The 15,696-nt window shown below is 43.5% G+C and overlaps 1 protein-coding gene across 1 annotated transcript; it reads left to right on the top strand.

Moving 5' to 3' along the window:
- The first annotated feature begins 285 nt into the window (after positions 1-285).
- ALKAL1 (ALK and LTK ligand 1) lies at positions 286-12,601 on the top strand. The gene is made up of 5 exons (XM_052652056.1): positions 286-445; positions 6,764-6,817; positions 8,294-8,374; positions 9,598-9,673; positions 12,583-12,601. The coding sequence occupies exons 1-5, from the start codon at positions 286-288 to the stop codon at positions 12,599-12,601; spliced, it is 390 nt and encodes a 129-aa protein (XP_052508016.1).
- The last annotated feature ends 3,095 nt before the right edge of the window (positions 12,602-15,696 follow it).

Genomic DNA, 15,696 nt, shown 5'->3' with positions numbered 1-15,696 from the left:
TTCTCTCGAGCCCAGGGGGCTGAACGCGGCGGTAGACAGAGTGGGCCTTGCGCGAGGAGCCTGGACACCCGCAGAGCCAAGGCTGGGTCGTCGGAGAGGCTGCGCGGACCCGTGAGCATCCGCGCTCTGGGACTCGCCCTGTTCCCGCCGGCAGCCCTGAGTCCTCGTCCTGAGTCCGCGCCCCGCGTCCCTCCTCGAGGCGCGCAGGTGTCGCCCGCCGTCTGTCCTCTGGGAGCGGACCCTCCGCCCGACACCCGCCTGCTCTCCGGCCGCTCCCGCGCGCCCATGCGACCGGCGAGGCCAGGCGCCCCGGTGCCCGCGCTGCTCCTGCTGGCGCTCGTCCTGGCCCCGCGAGGGACGCAGGGGAGGCCCGGGGGCCTCAGGGGCGCGCACGTCGCGGGCGAGGAGCCGAAGCCGTCCCTCCCCGCGGCCTCTCGGAGTGCAGGTGAGCATCCCCGCGCGCCGGGCCTGGGGCGGGGCGGGGGGGCTCCGACGGCTCCGAGCCGCGCTGGGCAGGGGCAGCCTGACCGTGCACCGCGGAGAATAGGCGTCGCTGCAGGTACCTGGCACTCAGGGAAAGAGGTCATGAGATTATTAGATGTACCGCAGCCAAGACTTAAGTGACCAGAAACCCATCTGGCAGAGGAACCAGCCCGAAGCTCCCCTTCCCGGTGTGGGAAGCCTTGTGGGTGCGGGCTTACAGCCCGAGGACCTGCCTTTCCATCCCAGCGGCAGAGGCGGCCAAGGCCGGAGGACAGGTCAGCACCTCGCAGGGCCTCTTGCCGATCTGTCCGAGTTTGGGGATAAAGTCAGATGACCGGCGTCTGGAGCCCCGACGCTCTTCTGCGCCCCTCGGAGCTGGCGAGGGGGCTGGTTGAGGATGCTTAGCTGAGTCCTCCTCCCCGCCCAAACGCTGCCCACGGCTCTCGAACCAGCTCTGGGCGCTCAGGATCCTGACCACTTAGTTGCCCAACGAGTGATGAAGTAGAAGGGGTGGATGGGGAAGGAGAAGTAGCAGCCAACGTTGGGGGACACCGAGGTGGAGAGGATGGCGGGTGAACGAGCAGGAGACGCGAAAAGCCCGAGACTAGGAGGACTGACGGGCGCTGGGGTGCAGGGCCCGCGCAGGGCAGGAAGGCGGGGGGTGTGTGGGAGTGAGGGGGTATGTGGGGGGTTGGGGAGGAGGAGGAAGCTCCTCAGAAGTGTCTCTGGAGCCTGTGCGCACGTGGAGATGCCCTCCTAGGCTGGGAGCAGAGGCGCCCCTAGGGGGTGTACCCCGCTGAAAGGTCGCAGCACAGGGCGGCAGTCTTGCTGTCATTTAGCCGCTCAGCACACACCGGACGTACTCTGATGGGTGTGGGAACACAACGAACCAACATGATTGGTTCTTGTGCTGAAGGAACTCGTGTTAGACTTGTCCGCTCCAATGTCTCTGCAGTCTGGTCCTGCCTTTGTTTTGTCCTGCCCATCAATCACCCGGGTTCAAGCCGGGCTGTCTCCCTAGCGCCAGGAGTGCCCCCTGCTGGGGCCTCAGAATAGCCGGTGTGCTTTCATTACTTGCATCCTGGCTTCTCCACTGTTCCACCATCACATCAGCAGAATGGAGCAAAGCATCATGCCCAGAATTCTGCAGAAGAAGGGGAGCACTGGGGTCTCCTCTACTGAAATAAAGACAGGGTTGGCTGGCTGAGAAGTGGGCAGTTGTGGGACTAGAGGGAGTTTGGAGGAACTTGGGACAGAGAAGGAATTGGTGTGCAGTGTGTAACAGGTGGTGCTAGTGGTAAAGAGCCCACCATCCAATGCAGGAGACATAAGAGACAAAGGTTTGATCCCTGGGTCAGGAAGATCCCCTGGAGGAGGGCATGGCAACCTACTCCAGTGTTCTTGCCTGGAGAACCCCATGGACAGAGGAGTCTGGCGGGCTACAGTCCATAGGGTCGAATAAGATTCGGACATGACTGAAGCGACTTAGTATGCATGCATGCATGCATGCACACGGGAAACAGAAGTATAAGAGGGGCTTTTTGAGAGTTTTGATAGAAAGGCTTTGCCTTTTCAAGAGGTGACAGTACATTCTTCTGCAGACTGATGGAACCAGATTTGTGTTACTGCTTTTTTTTTTTTTAAGTATAAAACCTTCCTGTCATGAGGCTTACAGCAAGTATGTAAAGGCCATTTATGAACAATTACAAATGAATATTCTTTGTAGCACCAGTATTTCCTCCTGTCACAGATGAGCAGCAGTTTCTCTGGGTTTTCCAGGGAAGTCCTAACTTCTCTTGATGGCAGGACATTAAGTCCCCTGTGACCTGCCCTCTCTTCCTTTCTGGGGTTCTCACAGGGTTCAGGTCGCATGGGTTGGTCCTGCTTCTCACAGACTGGCAGCTGCTGCCTCTGCCTTGCCGCCGGCCCCAGGAACACACTTCTCTTGCCTCTGACTGTCAGAATTCACCTCCTTTTACAGGCCCTCTTCCTCTGTGACGTCTTTGCATCTATTTCCCTGTTAAAACAAGACAAATCTGAATCCTAAATTCTTTGCAGTATCATCAGTGAAATATTACAGATGCTGTACATTCCAAAAATGTATTCTATCAAGTTCAGTTCAGTTCAGTCGCTCAGTCATATCTGACTCTTCGACCCCATGGACTGCAGCATGCCAGGCTTCCCTGTCCATCACCAACTCCTGGAGTTTACTCAAACTCATGTCCATAGAGTCGGTGATGCCATCCAACCATCTCATCCTCTGTCGTCCCCTTCTCCTGCCATCAGTCTTTCCCAGGATCAAGGTCTTTTCCAATGAGTCAGTTCTTCGCATCAAGTGGCCAGAGTCTTGGAGCTTCAGCTTCAGCCCTTCCAATGAGCACCCAGGACTGAGTTCCTTTAGGATGGACTGGTCTGATCTCCTTTCAGTCCAAGGGACTCTTAAGAGTCTTCTCCAACATCACAGTTCAAAAGCATCAATTCTTTGGCGCTCAGCTTTCTTTATGGTCCAACTTACATATCCATACATGACTACCGGAAAAACCATAGATTTGACTATATGGACCTTTGTCAGCAAAGTAATGTCGCTGCTTTTTAATATGCTGTCTAGGTTTGTCATATCTTTTCTTTCAAGGAGCAAGCATCTTTTAATTTCATGGCTGCAGCCACCATCCACAGTGATTTTGGAGCCCACAGAAATAAAATCTATCACTGTTTCCGTTGTTTCCCCATCTGTTTGCCATGAAGTGATGGGCCCCGATACCATGATCTTCGTTTTTTGAATGTTGAGTTTTAAGCCAGCTTATTCACTCTCCTCTTTCACTTTCATCAAGAGGCTCTTTAGTTCCTCTTCACTTTCTGCAGTAAAGGTGGTGTCATCTGCATATCTGAGGTTATTGATATTTGCCCTGGCAATCTTGATTCCAGCTTGGGCTTCATCCTTTCCAGCTTTTTGCATGATGTACTCTGCATATAAGGTAAATAAGCAAGGTGACAATATACAGCCTTGACCTACTCCTTTTCCAATTTGGAACCAGTCTGTTGTTCCGTGTCCAGTTCTAACTGCTGCTTCTTGACCTGCATGCAGGTTTCTCAGGAAGCAGGTTAGGTGGTCTGGTATTCCCATCTCTTGAAGAATTTTCCACAGTTTATTGTGATCCACACAGTCAAAGATTGTAGTCAATGAAACAGAAGTAGATGTTTTTCTGAAATTTTCTTGCTTTTTCTATGATCCAGTGGATGTTGGTAATTTGATCTCTGGTTCCTCTGCCTTTTCTAAATCCAGCTTGAACATCTGGAAGTTCTCGGTTCACATACTGTTGAAGTGTGACTTAGAGAATCTTGAACATTACTTTGCTAGGGTGTGAGATGAGTGCAGTTGTGCATGAGTTTGAATATCTTTGACATTGCCGTTCTTTGAGATTGGAATGAAAACTGACCTTTTCCAGTCCTGTGGCCACTGCTGAGTTTTCCAAATTTGCTGGCATATTGAGCCTTTTAACAACATCATCTTTTAGGATTTGAAATAGCTCAGCTAGGAATCCATCCATTAAGTATTGTGGTACAATTTTAAATAATTTAAACACTAGGTATATTAAAAATCACTATATAAAAAGACATTAGGATGAGATGGTTGGATGGCATCATCAATTCAATGGATATGAGTTTGAGCAAACTTCGGGAGATAGTGAAGGACACGAAAGCCTGGTGGGCTGAAGTCCATGGGATCACAAAGACTGGGACACTACTGAGCAACTGAAGACACGAAGTACTAAAAATCAGGGCACCCACACATATGACACACACGTGTCCTTGTTCTGTCAGCTGTGAGGGCCTGGGAGCAGCCGCGCCCCAGTAACAGCAAGTATATCACCTGGTGTCCAGACTTTGGTTCTGGTACCATGCTCTGTAAGAGGAACTGCGGCTCCTGGGAGAAATGACTGATGCTAACACAGGACAGGAGATGACTTGGGATGAGCTTGGAGCATCTATTTGTACCTGAATGTAAGGAAGTGATAAAAATTCAAAACACCATCAACAACCCCTCCCCCCAACGATGGCAGAATTCTACTGGAAAGAACTCTGTCCCTTGTCTTCTACTAAGCAGAAACGACAAATGCATTAGTTCGTCATATTAAATCGTATTGATTATGAAGGAACTCAGTGCTGAGTATTCAAGACGTTTTTTGTCTTTTTTGGAAGATGTAGAGTACAGCTCTCAAACGTGCAAATGACTCTACTAAGAGTTCTCATTAAAGTGACTCTTAGATCTGGGCCTGAAATCCTGTATTTCTTACCAACTCCCAGAGATCCAGGGAACTGAGCTACTACTACATATGCATTATTTTAAATACTTATATTTTCCCTCAGTGATTCTCTCAGTCCTGATGTAATAAATCTAGTTCTTATTTTCGAAAGTATAATTGTTTTTATATTGAGTTGGCCAAAAAGTTCATTTGGGATTTTCCATTGGAGAGTATGGGAAACCCCAAATGAACTTTTTGGCCAACCCAATATATTGGGAAAGAGAAGAATCATGGGGTTTCCCAGGGGGCACTAGTGGTAAAGAAACTGTCCGCCAGTGCTGGAGACATAAGAGACAGGGGTTCGATCCCTGGGTCAGGAAGATCCCCTGGAGGAGGGCATGGCAACCCACTCTAATATTCTTGCCTGGAGAATCCCATGGACAGAGGAGCCTGGTGGGTACAGTCCATAGCATCTCAAAGAATAGGACAGGACTGAAGTGACTGAGCAGAATAGTCATGTCATCTCTTTAAAGGAAATGGTAACTCAAGGAACTATATAACAAATATTTCAGTTCAAGTACATAAAAATGCTAGACTGAAACACACAGCAATGCCCTTCAGCACCTCAGAAGGTACTAAAGATCCACTAACATGGCTTTGTATAGAATTGATCATGGCAGAGCAAATTATCTTTTTGGTAAGATATTAAGTTATACCAAGTTATCTTTTTGGTAAAAGCAATCACTAAAACACATTTTTTGTTATTTTCTAGTTGTTCTGTGTTATGATTTTTTATTATTTCACATGATCTCTGCTCATTTTTAAATAAGAAGAACAAGAGATAAGCTTGCCAACATTATATACATAATATGCAAATCTTTTCCTTTAAAAATATATTATTGTAAACTTAAAATTGATGAGGGTGGCAGATGGTAACTGTTTTGGTTAAATAAAAACTAGAAATTTTCATAAATTGGATCAATGAGATGAGAGGTTATTCAAGTTGCTCCAGGATAATTTTCATGCATTACCTAGGGATCTTTTTATTTTTAATCCATCTGTACATGGAATCTCTTATACCATTGTCATTAGCTACCAGAGGAATGAAGGATACATTCTATCACTGCACTGTCCAGCATGGTAGCCACTGGGTACCTATGACTGCTGAGCACTTGGAGGGTGGCTGGTCCAAACTGACATGTGCTGTGAGTGATAAATACACCTCAGATTTTGAAAATTTAGTATAAAAAACATAGACCACCTTCTTTCGAGCATACATGCTGAGTCACTTCAGTCATGTATGACTCTTCTTGACCCCATGGACTGTAGCCCTCCAGGCTCCTCTGTCCATGCATTCTCCAGTCAAGAACACTGGGGTGGGATGCCATTCCCTTTTCCAGAGAGTCCTCCTGACCCAGGGATTGAACTGGCATTGCTTACATCTCCTGCATTGGCATGGGTTCTTTACCACCAGTGCCCCCTGGGAAACATTGATTACACATTGAAAGGATTATATTATGGACTTACTAGGTTAAACGATGGAGAAGGCAATGGCACCCCATTCCAGTACTCTTGCCTGGAAAATCCCATGGGCAGAGGAGCCTGGTAGGCTGCAGTCCATGGGTTGCTAAGAGTCGGACACGACTGAGCGACTTCCCTTTCACTTTTCACTTTCATGCATTGGAGAAAGAAATGGCAACCCACTCCAGTGTTCTTGCCTGGAGAATCCCAGGGGCAGGGGAGCCTGATGGGCTGCTGTCTGTGGGGTCGCACAGAGTCGGACATGACTGAGGCGACTTAGCAGCAGTAGCAGCAGATTAAACGAAGTATTAAAATTTCACTTAATTTTTTTTACTTTAAAAAATATAATCAATATTTTGCATTATTAAATATTACAAAATATTTAAAATTTTAAATCACTATTTTCAAATATTTAAAATTACTAAGTTATTCTTTTGAATTAGTGATTCTAATGTTATTTTTAATGAAGAAGACACATTCAAGAAATTTAAAAGTTTTTCTTTTTTTCTTTTCAGAAATATTCCCAAGAGATTTGAACTTAAAAGACAAATTCATTAAGCATTTCACAGGTAAGCATGAACTTTATCAGTGATTCAATTAAATAAAAAGAATGTATGCAGATTACTTCATGAAACAGTGAGAATTTGAAGATAAATGTCTGTGAGAGGCTCACAGTTGGGTCAGGAAGGTGGACAAATCCTATTACCTAGTATTAATGCGAAATAAACCAGATCTGGGTGAGTGATAGAAGTGTAGGCAGAGTTTAGGGAGACACAGGAAGTGGATGTTTTTGCCAAAGACTACCAGGAACGGCTGTCGGGGACACAACCATAAAGTTGGGCTTTAAGGATGAGTAGAATTTTCCCTTACCAGAGAGGCATTCTGGTCAGAAGGAATCCTTTGAACACGTGGTGTGATCTGGGACAGGACCCGGGCCATTTAAGCAAAAGTGTGTGTGGCCCCAGCCATCCAGGGATGAGCAGGTGGAGTCATGTGACGAGCTCTCCCTGATACAATAGGGGTCTAGCCATGTTGCCCGGCGAGCAACACAGTAGAAGTGTTTCTCGCAGGGCAGAGCAGACTTCCTGACAGCCCACTGTCACATGGTCAGTACCTGTGGCTTCCTCTCCCACTACACTCCTGGGTTCTTCGTGCAACTTGGTGAATCATTACAGTTATCCTGTGCCCCACGTTCTAGCAAGTCACCTAATCATTGTGAACTGTGCACCCGACCTTCACTGTATTCCTAGTCTTTTCCTAGTGGTGAAGAACCTGCCTGCCAATGTGGGAGATACGAGTTCCATCCCTGGGTCAGGAAGATCCACTGGAGAAGGAAATGGCAACCCACTCCAGTGTTCTTGCCTGGAGAATCCTATGGACAGAGGAGCCTGGTAGGCTACAGTCCATGGGGTCGCAATGAGTTGTACACAACTGAGCAACTTTCTCTATCGGCACTCTGGGCTCTCCTTCTACCACTTCCATAAAAGCAGACTCCAGACATAGGGATAAATTTTGGCGTGGACTATCTTGGTTTGTGGGGAAAGATAAGGGAAGTCTCAACACTGTCCACTTTACAGTAGTCCTTGTCGCTTATAAGACACAAATCACTCTAAGTAGAAAGTGGAATAAATGTCCCTGCATAGAAACTTCATTCCTGTTAAATACAAAACTGAAGAGCATAAAGTAGAAGCCAGAGATACTTGTTTTTTCATTCTTCACGTCCTCTTAATTTGCTCTCTGCAGATTTTTTCCCTCCTATCTAGAGCTTTTTTCTCTTAATTATTCTGAAGAGTTTTTCTTAAATTGAAGGTTCTTTTATGTGAGTTGTTGACACTGTGAAGTGGATTTTGATTGTTTTTTTTAATAGACACACCTCATTGCCTCCTCCAGAGTCTGGGTGGGGGGAAGACATGCTCTTAGGCAAGGTCTTTTAAGGGCATGGGAAGATGTAAGCCAGGGATATCATCACCATGAAGAAAGTGCTAGGGAATTTGTTTGGAAAACACACCGATGTGTGCCATAAGCATTCTTTTCCCGTCCGATAGGGCCAGTCACGTTTTCAGCTGAGTGCAGCAAACACTTCCACAGACTATATCACAACACCAGGGACTGCTCGACGCCAGCTTGTAAGTAGCTTGGGTCATTTTCGTTCTTTTAAAAGATTCTTAGGGGCTTCCTTGGTAGCCTAGTGGCTAAGGCCCTGTGCTCCCAGTGCGGGGGTCTGGGGCTCAATCCCTTGTTGGGAAACTAGATCCTGCCCCAACTAAGACCTGGCACAACCCCCCAAAACACTTTATCCAACTGTAGATGCATGTAATCTTAAACTTCAACTGTCTGTGAGTGGGAAATAATAGACTAAATATTGTAAGATGTGCTGTTTATAATATTGATGGTAGTCACACTTAATGTGCGTGTGTGTGTGTGCTGTTGACACTGTAAAGGAATGAAACCACATTCTAATTGGGACTATTTCAGACAAATCTGAAAATAGCCAGATTTCCTTAAGGACCACGGTGTTTGTCAGGATTTAAACCTTTTATCATTTTTAAAATTCCTTGGCACAAATAAGGCAGTCTCATATAAATGAAAAAAAAAAATGACCATGAAGTATAAGTAAAAATTTCCTCCTAAGTTTTTAAAGAAATAAATAGTTTCATATCACATCATTTATATAAGAAGTGATAGATTTTTTCCTGAATAATGGTAGCATGTATTTTAAAGGTTGTCTGATGAATTCTTTTGGATACTTAAGTTACTGAACTGAATAGCAATTCTAAGCATAATATTTAAATGCTCTCCTTTATCTAAATCGTGATTAAGTATGGTAACTCAGTTGCCTGTTTTTAAATTCCTTTCTCGGTCTAAACTTACTTTTCAAAGAAAATGAACTATAAACATTTTGTAGTTTTTTTTTTAAAAACTAAAGTGGTCATCTTGAGGGGTATTTAATTTTACCCAGGATGTTGAGTCAGAGTTGTTGTAAGTTTTTCAAAAATGCTTGTGTTTGATGACTAGGGAGGATGAGTCCTGTTGACATCTAGTCAGAATGATTAAGTGGTAGCTCAGCCTGGTGGAGAAACTATGGGCTTTGGAATGAAGCTGAATAGTAGCTATGAGATTCTTAACATTTTCAGGCTGTTTTCTCATCTCTACAGTGAAGACAGCAACAGCATCCAACTGCTTACATCAGTTGGAGAATTAGTGAGAAAATCCAGTTAAGTACTTGCTCTATTAGATGCTTATTAAATTACAGCTATCATTATTAAGTACTAGTGACAATAATATAACACAACTTTTCCCATGTTTGCAGTAACTGTACACATAATTGTCTTTTAAATGTTTTTCCTAGATTACAAAAGATGTGCTAGACTGTTAAAAAGACTAGCAGTGAGTCCTCTGTGCTCGCAGACGGAGAAGACCTACATGTGAGTATGTGTTTATCAATTTTCCTTTTTCTGTTTAACAGCTTGATTTCTTAAAATTTTGAACAATTAAAAAACCCCAGGAAGCTGATTTTAGCACCATCTAGTGAACTTAATCTGTGGATTTTCCACTTAAAGTCTGGTCTAAATGGTGTATTAAATTAACAAAAAAGTATGTCCTCAACAATGATTGAATTAATAGAAACAGCTTTTTTGGCAACCTTACTGTTACTGAGTGATTTTAAAAAATATTTCAAATTTGATGTTATTTCATATCACGTGCAAATATACATTAGATGAACAAAACTATTTAAAGGTCTACCTTTAAAAAAACTGGTCAAAATAGAGTAATAATTTAAAAGTAATCACAGTATAATAAAAGTAGGATCCTAAAATTTTGATTTATACAATACAGGTTAAGGTAAGAGACACAGTATTAGAAGAATAGAAGGAAAAGCAAATAATCAAACATATGATGAACATGTAGGCATTGTCTGCTCTGGTATATATTTTGCCAGAGTGAAATGGTAAGTCAGAATTTTCATTCTGGCTAAATTACCCTTGGAGCTCTAGAGCAATAAAGTATTTGTATGACCTAAATAAATCAAACATAAATTCTAACATTTGTTTACAATTATAGAAGCCCCACCAGGGCTTCCCTTGTGGCTTAGCTGGTAAAGAATCCGCCTGCAATGAGGGATACCTGGGTTTGATCCCTGGGTTGGGAAGATCCCTTAGAGAATGGCTACCCACTGTAGTATTCTGGCCTGGAGAATTCCATGGACTATGTAGTCCATGGGGTCGCAAAGAGTCAGACATGACTAAGTGACTTTTACTTTCATAGAATCTATGGGAAAGACTGAAAGGTATTCATTTCTGGGCAAAGATCTTTCTAATCAGTAGTTCTTTCCAGTGTAATACGAAGTCAACATTTTGGGGGGGCAGGGGGGTGGTGTCAGTGTATCAGGACCATGGACAAGTCCTTTTAAAGAAACCGACTTCTCAGCTTTTGAGTCTTGGAGAACCTGTAATCTAATAGTATCTGTGAATATCTTGATCTGGCCAGTATAACTTCAGTTCAGTCACTCAGTTATGTCTGACTCGTTGTGACCCCATGGACTGCAGCACGCCAGGTCTCCCTGTCCATCACCAACTCCTGAAACTCATGTCCATTGAGTCGGTGATGCCATCCAACCATCTCATCCTCTGTCATCCCCTTCTCCTCCTACCATCAATCTTTCCCAGCATCAGGGGCTTTTCAAACGAGTCAGCTCTTCACATCAGTTGGCCAAAGTATTAGAGTTTCAGCTTCAACATCAGTTCTTCCAATGAACAATCAGGACTGATCTCCTTTAGGATGAACTGGTTGGATCTCCTTGCAGTCCAAGGAACTCTCAAGGGTCTTCTCCAACACCACAGTTCACAAGCATCAGTTCTTTGGTGCTCAGCTTTTATCATAGTCCAACTCTCACAGCCATACATGACTGTTGGAAAAACCATAGTCTTGACTAGACAGACCTTTGTTGGCAAAGTAATATCTCTTCTTTTTAATATGTTGTCTAGGTTGATCATAACTTATTCTATCTCAGATAAGTATATGGGAATTTACTTATCCATCTGATAGTTTTGTGGTGACCTTTACTGAAACAATTCTGACCTATTGTTGTTGCTTTTCTTATTTTAAAAGCAATGATAAATTAATAATAATAATTGGCACTCAATTCTGCACGTTGAAAGTTGCTGAACTACAAAGCTGCCGTTTTTTAGATTAAGAAATTGAGCTAGATCATTTCAGTGTTCAAGTGGCAAGATACTTGAATCAGTTACTCTCAAACCTTTTGACTAATGAGTAAATCAAGAAAATTCATTAGACTCTTGGATTGTGGTGGTTCATTCACTCTTTGTGACCCCATGGACTGTAGCCCACCAGGCTCCCCTATCCACGGGATTTCCCAGGCAAGAATACTGGAGTGGGTTGCCATTTCCTTCTCCAGGGAATCTTCCTGACTCAGGGATTGAAACTGTATCTTCTGCAATGGCAGGCAGACTCTTTACCACCGAGTCACCTGGGAAGTCCCATTAGGCTCATGAAGTGACCTAAGTGAGGTCATGCTTATCTTGTTCTTTGGATTGTTCTTTAGATTAAGAAATCGAGCTAGATCACTTCAGTGTTCAATGGCAAGATACTGGAATCAGTTGATATATTTTATTCTTATGAGTAAGTTTATATAAAGTCCAAGAGGCAACATCATAACTGGAAAAGTTCTCAAAGAAACAAGTATTATAATTTAAAATATTAAATGCAAGCTTACATTCTCCTTGGACAAGATTCATAGAGGACAGAGCTGATAAACAGGCCCCTTTGAAATTGCAGAGTTTGGAGATTTAGTGAGGTCTTCTGCAGGAGTCATCTCTGATGATTTGTCTCCAAGGAGTTAACAAGGTGTTAGAGTATTACAGATTAATACATTTTAGGAATATTTTTGCATTGTTTAGGTGATGCCAAGTTTATTTTTTGGCTGATGCAGGTATCTTATTAAAACTTCAGTGGTGGAAGTCATCATTTAAACTTTCTAGGGAATTCCCTGGTGGTTCAGTGGTTAGGAATTAGTGCTTTCACTGCTGAGAGCTCTGGTTCAATCCCTGGTTGGGAAACCAAGACTCCACAAGCCGTGCAGTATGGACAAGAAACAAATTCTAAAAATAAATAAAAAACGAACTTTCTAAAAGTACGGATAAACCCCTCACCTGCTCCACACACACTTTAATGTACACCCTCAGAGTTAGACTATAAATTAAGAGTCCACAGATTCTTTAAGCAAAAGAAAATATAGCTATATTAAAACTATGCATATGTGTAAGTAGGATAAAAACCTGGTCATAAATAACATTTTTCTTCTTCCTTCTCACAGGCATTTCTTAAGAATGTAAATCTAATTTGAAAGAAAAAAAATATCTGGGATCATACTAAACATAAAAAGAGATGAAACTTCTAATTTTATGGTGTATTAAGATGAGTGAAATAAGAAACTTCTCAGAAATAGCTGGTGATCTGTGTCCAAGCGTAAGACAAGATCTTCCCTGGTTTATCTTCATGTATACAGAAATTTGAAAATGTTGAATACAAAGTTCAATTCATATATTGCAAATAGAATATTAAAATTTATGCTATTATACTTTATTTTTGCTATATATATGTTATTATATGGCTAACATTCTATATATGTATGAATTATATATTTAATTATGTAAATTATGCCTGATCACGCCAAAGAGAAATGATATTTTGGGTATGAGTTTTCATAACATGCTTGTTGAATAATCATGTATGAAGTCCCCTTTTATAATTATAATTTAATAATATTTAATACATCTATTCAGAATTTGTTTTTATTCTTATTGATTTGAGCTGTAAATTTTATTAAAACTGAAATATGAAAAAAATCTGTGGTGTTTTTCTTTGAATTAAAGGCATTGGTAGGAGAGGTCATATTATTGAAATATGATACTCTCTCTATATATATTGTTCATATTCATTTTCGGAACTGATAACTAGGATCCTGAGGACTTTTTTTGAATTTGGAGCATATGGTGAAGTGAAAGTCACTCAGTTGTGTCTGATTCTTTGTGACCCCATGGACTAGACAGTCCATGGAATTCTCCAGGCCAGAATACTGAGTGGGTAGCCTTCCCCTTCTCCAGGGGATCTTCCCAACCCGGGGATCAAACCCAGGTCTCCTGCATTGCAGGCAGATTCTTTACCAGCTGAGCCACCAGGGAAGCCCATGGTATTGCTACCTTACATAAGAAGTCCACAGGAACCTGGTGGGGAGAAGAACGTGTATGTGCTTGGGGCTTTGTTTGGAAAATAACAACACAGCCTGACACAATTCATCCATTTCATTTAAAAACAATAATGGAAAAATGAGAAACCTAAATAAGATGATAGGAAACCCCATCCTTTTAGAGGAGGCAAAACATGATTTGCTTAACAATGCATCACAGTATGGTCACTGCTCTTCTAAGGCTTCTGCCCTGTTTGTGCTGGTGTCATGGCGACGGGGCTCCGGACTGGCCGTTGCTTCCATTTTTAGCTCCTTTGTCCCTCCCGTAACTGTCCGTACGTTTGTTTGTGTCTGAAACACACACACGTCTTTGTCCATCAGAAACACAAGTGCAGAGGGCCCCTTTGGTTGCAAGGATATTGTGAAGCTACATTTTCAGTTTTCAGTTTTATTGTTTTTGGCCTCTGGGCAAAGATGGACAAATAAAGACACAAAACAAACTTTAGTGTGTGTGTGTGAAATTCTGCTGTAATGCCATGTAGGGAAGAATGAGAAAAATACCAGAGTTTTCGTCTCTTGCGTTTACATAGTGATTATAATATTGGAAACATTCAGAAGCCTTTTTTTTTTAATTTTAAGGATGAGTTTATTGATTTATTTTTGGTCTTCATTGTGGCGCACAGGCTTCTTTGGTGCCCTGGAGCATGTGGGATCTTAGTTTCCCGAAGGAAAAACTAGGAGGGATCATACCCGTGTCCTCTCCACTGGGAGGCAGATTCTCAACCACTGGACCACCAGGGAAGTCCTGGAAAGCTTTACTCATGAATATCTCTAGAGCTGGCGTCCTCTATATTATGCAAGCGAGGAGGCGATTGGATGGTAGCAAGTGAGAGTTTATTAGTGAGACATAGTTGGCTGAAATGGAAAACAGCCTAAACGAGCTGTATGGTTGGTATGGTTTCAATCAGGTAGGTAATTTCAGAAGGAATCCTAAGAAATTAGATTTTAAACATCCTCATGGATGACTAACATGCCTCACTCAGAAATGTAGTCTATGCCGTGTGTGTGTGTGTCTGTGTGTGTTAGTCACTTAGTCATGTCCAACTCTTTGCAACCCATGGACTATAGTCCTCCAGGCTCCTCTGTCCATGGGATTCTCCAGGCAAGAATACTGGAGTGGGTTGTCATTTCCTTCTCCAGGGGATCTTCCCAACCCAGGGATCAAACCTGGATCTCCTGCATTGCAGGTGGATTCTTTACCATCTGAGCCACTGGGAGGTCCATGCTATGCTACATGTCTACTCAAAACCTACAAAGATTGACTTAAGATATCTCTAGTTGACGTTTATATTACTACAATTGATCTTTGAACCACATGTTTCTGAACTGTGTGGGTCCACTTACAGTGGATTTTTTCCAGCAGAGAACACTGCCGGTCTTCATGGCCCATCCCAGGTGGTTGAACCCATGGATGTGGGGAACCGTAGACTGGAAGGTTATAGTCAGAGGTTTGACTGGGGGGGTGGTCAACACTCCTAACCCCCACGTTGTCTGAGGATCAACAGTACTTGATATGATTTTCTCACTGTGCTGACTTTGACAGAGGGGAGTTAGAGATAAAGGGTTATTTAAATTTGTTTCCACGGAGGGAAATGTCTCACATGGGAAGATGAGTGATTGAAAGATAAATGAAGTAGAATATGTTTATTTGGTAAAGTCGCATCTCCGATGACGTCTCAGAAGTCATCTCACTGTCTAAACAGCAAGACAGGAGGGTGACCACGGTTATTCCAGAACATGGGGACTGGATCAGTTCAGCTGGCTGTTCTCAGCTGGTCACCTGAGGGACTTGCAGGCAGCCCAGTGTGGCCTCTTCATCCTGTGCTTATGATGGGCAGGGCCGGGGGGGGGGGGGGGGCGGGCAGGTGAGGAGGGAAGGAGAGAGGAGGAGAGGGGACAGTTTGTGTAATAGGAACCCTGTCTGCACCAGGTCGTTGCATCTCTGGAGCTTGGCATAAGAGTGCATTTGAGTGACTGCTCAGCTGATGGGCGTGAGTGACACCACCGGGAACCTTCTCTCTCAGCTTGGCTGGCTGTGTGTTGAGGAGCAGTGGCTGTGACGATCAATGACAGCTCCAGGGACTCACTGTGGTTTGGAGACAGCCCCGTGGTGGCGGGGGTATTGAGAGGTTGACCTCCCCATGGATCCAGTCCCCTCTTGGAACAGGGTGCTGTCCGTAC

The sequence above is a fragment of the Budorcas taxicolor genome, chromosome 14, assembly GCF_023091745.1.
Source record: "Budorcas taxicolor isolate Tak-1 chromosome 14, Takin1.1, whole genome shotgun sequence".
Lineage (NCBI taxonomy): Eukaryota > Metazoa > Chordata > Mammalia > Artiodactyla > Bovidae > Budorcas > Budorcas taxicolor.
Note: the sequence above shows the minus strand (reverse complement) of the source record. Positions and strands in the feature narration are given on the sequence as shown.

What these genes read in the sequence shown, in the direction of transcription:
- ALKAL1 (XM_052652056.1), top strand. Translation starts at nt 286, where the DNA reads ATGCGACCGGCGAGGCCAGGCGCCCCGGTGCCCGCGCTGCTCCTGCTG. An exon ending in CGCGGCCTCTCGGAGTGCAG is followed by an intron (nt 446 to 6,763) that starts GTGAGCATCCCC and finishes TTTTCTTTTCAG; the next exon opens with AAATATTCCCAAGAGATTTG. An exon ending in GGACTGCTCGACGCCAGCTT is followed by an intron (nt 8,375 to 9,597) that starts GTAAGTAGCTTG and finishes TGTTTTTCCTAG; the next exon opens with ATTACAAAAGATGTGCTAGA.